This window comes from Melanaphis sacchari, unplaced genomic scaffold (genome assembly GCF_002803265.2).
Source record: "Melanaphis sacchari strain LSU unplaced genomic scaffold, SCAv2.0 Contig4_pilon_pilon, whole genome shotgun sequence".
In the NCBI taxonomy this organism is placed as follows: domain Eukaryota; kingdom Metazoa; phylum Arthropoda; class Insecta; order Hemiptera; family Aphididae; genus Melanaphis; species Melanaphis sacchari.
Window position 1 is genome coordinate 1784212 of NW_020271335.1, and position 10045 is coordinate 1794256.

Sequence of the window (10045 nt, forward strand, 5' to 3'; positions counted from 1 at the left end):
CTTCATACCAAAATATATCAAAATTTAAAAATTGAAGTTTCTAAATGTTAAATTTTTATAAGGTATGCAATGTATACTTACATCGTTACATGGTGGTTTTGTAGAAAAAATCAAAAACAAATTTCTACCTGATAAAAATGTATTTTTTTTTTACCCAATTTGTATATTTAACACATGGTATTTGTTGTGAGTGAAATGAGCAGTTTTGGTATAGGTACATACTGTTGTGAATGGGTGGATCATGGGTAGTTGGATGGATAAAGTATACTTGGCTTCTTTAATAAAAATTACTCACCGCGTCACTGATTAAAGTTTAATATTAATTAAGGCTGCTTAATCTTAAAAATGAATTTAAAAAAATGTAGACAGGTGGGTGCTGCTCTGTTGTACATTAGGTGTTAAGCAGAGACAGTCTGGTCTATTTCACTAAATATATTTCATATCATGTTTTTGATAAAGCTATTAGAATAATCTATTTTACTTTTAGTTTTATAGTAAATTAATAAAAAAAATGTTGATAATATTGAATTTATTATAAAATAAGTAGGTATCTACTATCTAACTATTATAAATATATATATTTAGTATTTATAACATATTATATTATTAACTTACATAAATTAAAATTTAAATATTGTAAAACAGTAAAAATAAGTTCATAGTATAAATAGATAATATCTTAAATCAAAAATGTCATTGCGTATAGTAAAATTTATTATAATATAATATACGTAGAAGTTTTGAATCCTCAGAAATAATGTTTTAATGACTTATAAAAAAATAATTAACTATTCAAATATAAATTTTTTCAGATGTCTAAAAAAATTAGTTGTTTATTTATAAGATTTTTTAGTTCTAGTATGAAATACTTAAAAAGAGTATTATATTACAATTTCAAACCTAAAATATGAAAATCAAAGATTTTATAAAAATTTTACAACAAACTACAAAATAATTTGTAATTTTTGAGATTTTTACAAATTTTGTCAAAAATCTAACTTTAAATGTTTATGTAAACTATAAAATATGATGAATATTGCAAAATTCACATTTTTAGATAAATAATAACATTTTAATAAAATTAACAAAGTAAAATTTACAATGTTTTAATTTTTAAATTTTAGAAGAACAACAAGTGATGGTATAAAAAAGAGTCATTATATTTGTAGGTACCTATTGAAAGGGCAGGAGACTAAAGATAGAAACGCGTCTTTCCGACGCCACGCGCGCTCACAATTTTAGCTGCATTCGTATCTATATAGTTGATTTAAATTGAGTGTTCATAAGCGCACTCGTAAAAACAAAAGTTAATATAAATACGAAAAACTTGTGTTTATTAATAAACTCAGACGTGAATGGTGTGCGGTGAACACAATTATTTTACTGAGTAGATATTATATTGTATTATATAGTGCCTATAATTTATATTTATATAGTTTTATGCTGTGAAAATTTAAATTACAAAAAAATATAATAATTTTAACTTTCAATCGTTTGAAGTTGATGAAAATTCCACCTTTATGTATACTTATGCAGTTCTACTTCTCGAGTGAGTATTAGTTATATTTATAGGCATATGTTGATGCTAAATAGTTTTTTTTATTGTTTGTTCTAAAAAATCAATAACAAAAAATGCACTTAAAATGTTATTATTAATAATATAATGTATTTACTGTGATAAGTACACTAAAATTTAATTTAATTGAGGTATGTACTATAATAAGTAGGTAATAGTACCTACCTTTTTTATAGGTACAAACTTATAAATTTAAAACATTTTAAAAATGTTTCCTATCATGTTATTTTCTGTATAATTTTCATGACTTAACCATAAAAAAGTAACAAAAATTTAATTATTAACAGGTATACTCGTATATATTTTTAAATTAATAATTATTAAAAGTTTCTACGGAATTATTTTACATTGGTTTGCAACAGTCCATAAAATTTCGAGAGTTACTATTTTGCAAGTTCCAATCATATTATACTATCTAGTAGGTTCATTGTTAATAGCACTTTTTTAAAAGAAGTTATACAGTTTTTACTCATCAATTATCCTCGAACAAAAATATTGAATTTGTAAATATTATTACACATTATATTGTCAAAACAAAAATATTTATCTTAAATAAACTTTTGATTTTTTTCAAAAATTTTCATTTAAATTTATATAATTATTTATGGTAATAAAAGAACATAAGTCTTTAAATACATCATTTATAATATGATTTATAAAATTAAACTTAATATATATATTATATCGTATCAATTATTAATTAGCTTAAAAAATAATAGATATACATAAAAAGTGTATTAAACAGTTATGTTCTTTTGTTGCTTAAATTTATTGATCAATTTATGAGTTTAAAATAAATAGATTTTTTATACAAAAATAAATAAATAAATTGCATTAATATTTGATTTATACTTTGTTATTGTAAGAGATGGAATTCATAAGTTGTCCCAACAAAAAAATACTCATTAATCTACCATCAATATATATGCTAATCACAAGATAGATTATAATTATATTTTCTTACTACCTAAATGCCCCAATGGCTAAGTAAAATATAATATATTTTATGCTAATAAAGATGTGATTAAACTAAATTTATTATTATTTATTCCTTTGTATAGATTAGATAGTTCGGTACCTCAGAATGAATAAATAGATTTATATTAAACTTAATTTGGGTGAGTTTAATTAGGAAGTGTATAAATACGCTTGTCACAGAATAAATGAATGTAGTTATTATTCAAATTTAAATTCTGAGTTCAGTTGTTCAAGCATTCATTTTGTGTAGATGTATAAAAATCGACCATTTTTTTCAATAATCCTATTTTATTTTATGGTCAAACCACCTGTCATTTAAACCGGTTATACAGACGTAGGTATGTTCCCACGAAACACAAATGTTTATATTCACTCTTATTCTTATAAGTATGTAAATAAACGTTTCAGATATGTTTAGCTCACACTTCACTATGGTTAGACCATTGCAAATCGTGGTGGTTTTAATTCTAGTAAATTTAGTAGCTCCGTCTTTAGCTGCAAATATTTTGTATCCGGTGGAAAGTGAAAGTCGCGAAGTTCGTACTCTACATGGCCTATGGAACTTCAAAATATCTCCACCATCAAACCAAATGATTGGGTTTGATGAAAATTGGTACGCGACGAGATTTGAAACAGTAAGTCAATGTAAAAATACTAATTATAATACAATTATGAAGATTAATATTTATTTTAGAACTGATTCAAATATACACGTACATAAAATATAACATGATAATGTTTGTGGAAAATCAAAAATAATTTATAATACTTCATAATTAATATTTGAGTAGATATATATAAACATCGTAAACAATAATACCGTTTTTTTTAGCTTGGTGATTATTGGAAAATGCCTGTTCCATCTAGTTATAATGATGTTTCTACAAACTCAACCATACGAGATTACGTCGGTTGGGCATGGTATCAATATGAATTCTATGTACCAAAAAGATGGACTGATGATCAACTGAATGTATTCTTACGTTTTAGCAGTGTGCATTTCAAATCGATTGTGGTATATACTAAAATTTCGTGTTGATTTTCAGCTTAAAAAAATCTTGATAATTGCATAATAATAATAATCAATATGAATTTTAAAAACTCTATTAAATAACCTATTCTTAACTAATATAGAGTAGATACGAAACTATATCTGTGTATTTCAGTTAATTTATACATTACGTTAGATATTTGATAATAACATTTTAATATATTATAAGTATTACATGATTAATAGTGATGTAGTATGTATTTGTATGTTCATAGCACTTTTTTTGTAGAACATTTTTTTAAGTATATGTTCTTTTTAAAGCCATTTATTTTATCGTGTAATTTACAGCATTTCTCAAAAATATAATGTAGGTAGGTTCATTGTTAATAGCACTTTTTTAAAAGGAGTTATACAGTTTTTACTCATCAATTATCCTCAAACAAAAATATTGAATGTGTAAACATTATTACGCATTATATTGTTAAAACAAAAATATTTATCTTAAATAAAATTTTGATTTTTTACAAAAATTTTCATTTAAATTCAAATAATTATTTATGGTATGTAATAAAAGAACACAAGTCTTTTAAATAAATAATTTATAATATGATTTATAAAATTAAACTTGATATATATTATTATATCGTATCAATTACTAATTAGCTTAAAAAATAATAGATATACATAAAAAATGTATCAAAACAGTTATGTTCTTTTGTTGCTTGAAAAAATTACTTTAGTTTTTATGAAAAGATTTAAAATATTAGAAGTTCATATAAGATAATATTTTTTCTTGTAAAAAGATGCTGTGAAAGTATGAATATACAAATACTTACATCATTTTAATTTTAATTTATATATATACACACATTAGCTAAAATATAATGTATGGTTACAGTGGTTAAATGGTCAAATATGTGTAGATCATGAAGGCGGTCACTTACCGTTTACTGGTAATGCTACTGATTTTCTTAAATATGGTGAACCTAATCTAATCGTCGTTGCTGTAAATAATACACTGAGACCAGATACTATACCACAGGGGTATACAACATATCCAAACAACACGTACAAGTAATTAAATTTAATCTAAATACTAAATTAAAAATTAATTTTAATCGTTAACTAGATTATTATATCATACAAAATTACTAATAATAATATTAACAGGTATCCAAAAAATTATACTATATATTCTCACGAGTTTGATTATTTTGATTATTCTGGTATAAATAGAGCTGTCCATTTATATACAACGCCAAAAGTTTACGTTTGTGACATTACTGTATTTACGAATTTTGGAAATAATTCAGAAGGTAAAATTTAATTGGTATTTAGTAATGTGTGTTAATGCTAAAATTGTGCAAAATTAACTAGTTTAAAATTAATTTAATATTTTGTTAATTTCAATTTCAATTCATGTTAGTAAAATATTTTAAAATAAATATCCATGCAAGTATTTTGTAGGTCATTGATCATTGTTATTGTCATAAATATTTAAGTTCTATGGCCTATGCAGTCTAAATGTATTATTATAGATTAATTTATATTTAAAAGCATATAAAATTAATTTAAACTTTTATAGGAATCGTTGACTACAAGGTTGATATTTGTGGAAATAATATTATTGAATGTAATATTACACTTTTGGATGCTAATCGAAATACAGTAGTCGAATCGAATACGTGTTCTGGACAGTTAATAATACCAAATGTAATACCTTGGTGGCCAATTATGTCTGGTAAAAAACACATAGCATACTTATATACTTTCCAGGTATCATTCTATTTAATATATCGATAAATATTAGTTCAATAAACTATAATAATAGTAGTTAATTAACGAATGGTGTCTATTAGGTGAAGACCAATAATGAAAATAGTGATTATTATCGTTTACCAATTGGTGTTAGAACACTTCAATGGACATCAAAAGAATTATTGCTAAATAATGAACCGATTTATTTAAGAGGATTTGGAAAACACGAAGATTCTATAGTTAGTACTTAGTAACTAAGTCTTAGTTATTAAAATGTTATGAATACAAATAACTACTAATTACCTTAAAAAATTTTAAACAGCAGATTAAAAATAAATCTAAAATGTAACCAACCTAATGTAATTAAAATTGCTGAAAATCTTCAGTTAAGCAATTATAACGTTGTATTTTTAAGTTATTTCAAATATGTAATATTACGCACAATTATAATTATGAATAATGACTTAAAAATATAATTTTTATTCCTTTAAATTAAATATAGATACATATTTTAAATAGATAATGAAATTAAAATAGTTGAAAATTTTAAAACAATTTGTATCTGGCTTACATAGAAAAATTTGAAAATTGGAAAATACTCCGTTACTAAAATCAAAAAAAATTTGTTTAAATGTAATTTAAAAAATAGTTGTAAATTAAAACTGCTTGATCGTAATAGTAGGTATTATTCAGTATTAATATTTAGGTACAATAACCTAGTAAATATAGCAGTCTCATATAGGAGTAAAAAGAATACATACTACTCGTATATTGATGAATCAATTTTAATGAAATTATATTGAACAAAGAAGCTTAAATTTAGAGTACAGATTATTTTAAACATTTTACATCTATTTTAAATACAGATTTTATGACTCTAAATACGTATAACATAAAATTCCTTGATAACTAATAAGATATTAGTTAATAAATATAATAATCTTCTCAAGAAATTTTAGATTTTTTAATGTTTATTGAAGTGTGTTTTAAATACAGTTATCTACTTCATATTTATAGATACGGGGAAGAGGTTATGATGATGCATTAAGTGCCAGAGACTATTATTTAATAAAATGGTTAGGTGCTAATTCTTTTCGTACATCACACTACCCTTACGCAGAAGAAACATTACAGCAAGCTGATTCAGAAGGTATATTAGTAATTGTGGAAAGTGCTGCGTGTAACTTAAGGTAGGTATTAATACACTTTAAAATTATTTGCCTACTTAAAATTAATCAGTGAATCTTAAAGTATAGGTACATTAAGTATAGTAAACGCTAATCTACATAGTATATTCATATACAATAAAACGATAATTGAATAGACAATGAAATGAATAATTTGTTTAATATTATAATATGTTTAAAGAATATTTGGACCAGATGTATTGAAATTCCATAAAGGTGTAATGACAGAAAACATAAATCGTGATAAAAATCATCCAAGTGTAATTATGTGGTCATTGGCTAACGAACCATATAACAATGTAAATTCATCCGTATCGTATTTTCGGTAAGTATTGAGTTCTATTTAATGAACTAAAATTTCTTAATTGCATATTTTAATGTAGTTGATATTTGTAGTTGTACCAACAATTTTCATATTAATATATTATAGCTTAATGTTTGTCATGTTATACATTTATAAAAGAAAATATTATTTGCTTAAGAAATCTTACTAAAAAATATATTTGTTAACCATTTATTTTATTTTGAAAGAAAACTTTACAAATATGTACGAAATATCGATCCGTCAAGACCAATAACTTTTGTCAACAGTCAACAAATTCAAAATGCTAAAGCGGTAAAATAGCTATAATTTAAATTAAATAAAATACAATTCAATACAAGTTTTGAATTTATTAATGTTTTAGTGATGTATTTAAATGATCTTAAATATGTCTTACATATTTTTATTAGCAAATTAAAATCATTTTAAAACTTTCATTTTAACATTTATAAATTTTATAAATTTAAATAAAAATGCATTTATGATTTATTGAAAATGTTATAGATTGAATACATGGATATTCTAACTTTAAACCGTTACAGCAGCTGGTATAGTGATTCAGGTCATTTAGAGCTTATTCAATATCAGATATACAATGAATTTGAAGCATTTACAAAAAAATACAATAAACCTATACTATTAACTGAATATGGTGCTGGAGCAATTGCTGGATTTCATTCGGTATGTGTTTTATTAATAATATTTGCAGTATTTTAATTGAAAAAATACGATTTTTACTAAATAAAATTATTAATTTTATATTGAATAATAAATCGAGTGTGTTCACTCTACTTTTTCTTCAATAACGTAAATTTAAATTTATTTATTGCGTGTGGAGTTTTTAATATATCTACTTTAAGGCTAAATTTTTAAAGTCTTGAAATTTTTTTGTTCCACTTACGGAGTATTATATGGAGTTAATAGATCCATAATAATGGGTTTGTAAGATATCACAAGACTATGATGATTTGATAAATTAAGTAATTAATTTTAATATGTCAACATTTATAATTTTTAAAAACGGCTCAAGTTTATATAATTACTAGATCCAGTAGGTATAAGTGTATTACATTCATTGTATATACTTATAAAATCATTATAAAGCCTAATAAATTGTCTACTAAATAATTTATTGGAAAAAATATTGTTCTCATTTGAAAAATAAAAGTTTATATCACCACAGGATATTTCTTAAGTAGTATAAAAAAATCTCAATAATTTGACAATTCTAAAGATCAGAATTTGAATAAATAAATTATTAATGGAAAAATGGATTCTTGGCGAGTCACCCTAAATAGTATTATAATAAAATGAATAATTTAATTTATAATTCTATTTCTGAGCGTGTTTCATATTTTATTTATATTATTATAAGTATTTTTTTTTTTTTATATAAATAATAAAAAATAATTTGAATTAATCTTTTCTAAAAATATTACATATATTTTAATATATTATTAATTATAATATCATATTTATATTTAATGCATTCTTGAGGGATATGAAGAAAAATAATAGTGGCGCGTGAGATTCCTAATTATTACCCAATTTTTCTTTTAATGTTTAAACCAAGGGTGTCCAACCTTTTTTGAAGACTGAGCCACATTTCCACATCATATGAGTAGAAGTTGTTGTGGGCCACATACATTCTAATAATTATACATTCAAATTTAGTGATAAAATTATAATACAATAGTTAACAATACATTTTTTTGTAATTTTACCACAGAAAATAATTACTAAAATTTTTTTTACAAGTTATTGCATTTTAATTATAATTACAAGGAAAAACGTATTTATTTATAATAATTTAAAACAGTATAATATTTTATCGAAATCGGCTGGAGTTGATTGACTGATCACCCGTATCGATAATTAATGTGTGCGGCACACAAAAAAAAAAAAGTTTAAAAATACTGTATTAAAATATTTAGTGTTACTTGTTACTTGTATTATATTATAATTTAAGTTTGAGAAATTATTCAGTTTAACAAGAAGATAAATAATATCATGTAGATTTTTATTTTGTTTGAATAGTTATAAACAACAAAAATAAAATATTTCTAAATTTATAATAATATAGAATTTGAGGTTTTACTATTAAAAAACGTCATAAAAAGTCAATAGAAAAGATAATTTTATTAAAACAAACTTTTTCTACACTTTTCTGACATGGGGAATATCCCCAGAAACTTTTTCCAGATATGTTTATGATTTTATTTTCCCAGGAAAGTGCCCATTCCTATGTGTGCTTGACATTCGTAATATAGCTATCGAACCCAATAAAGATAATACTTTCATACACTATTATATTTTATTTTATTTTTAATATTTTGTAGTTTTATATTTTTTTAATGATTTTTTCTCGTAATATCAATGTATTATTTACAATTAATTTATGGTTTTTAAATTGAAGTGAGGGCCGCATCAATATCTTCCGTGGGCCGCGGGTTGAACACCCCTAGTTTAAACCGTCAATTTAATTTTTTTTTTTTTTATTGAAAAATTTCAACGTTAATAAATAAATAATTGTTATGTATTTTTGAAAATTTTAATTGCATTTGAATAATTTGTGAAAAATATTGTAAAAATTTAAAATGAATCAAAATTCATAAGTAATAAATTCAAATAATTATTTAAAAAAAATCAATAGATTTTTAAAATTATATAGAAAAATATTCTAGATAAAATATCTAATTTAAGATAATCATAAGTATTTTCTATTAATGTTAAAAATTATCATATCACTCTGAAAATTCAAAATAATACATATTTTTATTAATACTATATAATTTAAGCTGCCAGAAACTATGTGGAGTGAAGATTATCACGTTACTCTGCTTCAAGAATATTTTAAAACTTTTGATTCATTAATAGCTAATGGAATTCCAATCCTTGGAGAAATGATATGGAATTTTGCCGATTTTAAAACACCACAAGGTAAACAAATTTTAAAATCTTATTTCTATACTAGTTATTTAACAATATTTTTTATTTATTAGAGTATATAAGACCGGGGTTGTGTGTAAAAGGATTATTTACCAGAGAAAGACAACCCAAGATGGCTGCATATGTAGTAAAAGAACGTTTTAATACATTTAAAAGCAACTTTGCATGGAAAAATCAATCTTTAGGTGTGAATAAGTTGATTACAGGCGCATAAGTAATTATATAACAAAAATGATAATATATTATGTTGTATCATTTTTTTTTCTCTAAAATGTATTGTGTAA

General features: G+C 23.0%; 1 protein-coding gene across 2 annotated transcripts; it reads left to right on the forward strand.

Moving 5' to 3' along the window:
* The first annotated feature begins 1298 nt into the window (after positions 1-1298).
* LOC112598793 (beta-glucuronidase-like) lies at positions 1299-10045 on the forward strand. 2 transcript variants are annotated; one of them, XM_025345411.1, is made up of 14 exons: positions 1300-1549; positions 2638-2892; positions 2963-3189; positions 3387-3569; positions 4444-4619; positions 4716-4861; positions 5131-5321; positions 5405-5542; positions 6321-6493; positions 6672-6815; positions 7022-7106; positions 7317-7493; positions 9611-9752; positions 9815-10045. In XM_025345411.1, exons 3-14 carry the CDS (start codon positions 2965-2967, stop codon positions 9973-9975), a joined length of 1941 nt encoding a protein of 646 aa, XP_025201196.1. In that variant the 5' UTR covers positions 1300-1549; positions 2638-2892; positions 2963-2964; the 3' UTR covers positions 9976-10045. The 2 variants fall into 2 exon arrangements, with proteins under 2 accessions (XP_025201195.1, XP_025201196.1); XM_025345410.1 differs by lacking the exon at positions 2638-2892 and having other exon boundaries at positions 1299-1549.

Coding starts and splice junctions, on each gene's coding strand:
- LOC112598793 (XM_025345410.1), top strand. CDS start 1,504: ATGAAAATTCCACCTTTATGTATACTTATGCAGTTCTACTTCTCGA. Junction 3,190..3,386: donor ACGCGACGAGATTTGAAACA/GTAAGTCAATGT, acceptor CGTTTTTTTTAG/CTTGGTGATTATTGGAAAAT. Junction 4,620..4,715: donor TATCCAAACAACACGTACAA/GTAATTAAATTT, acceptor TAATATTAACAG/GTATCCAAAAAATTATACTA.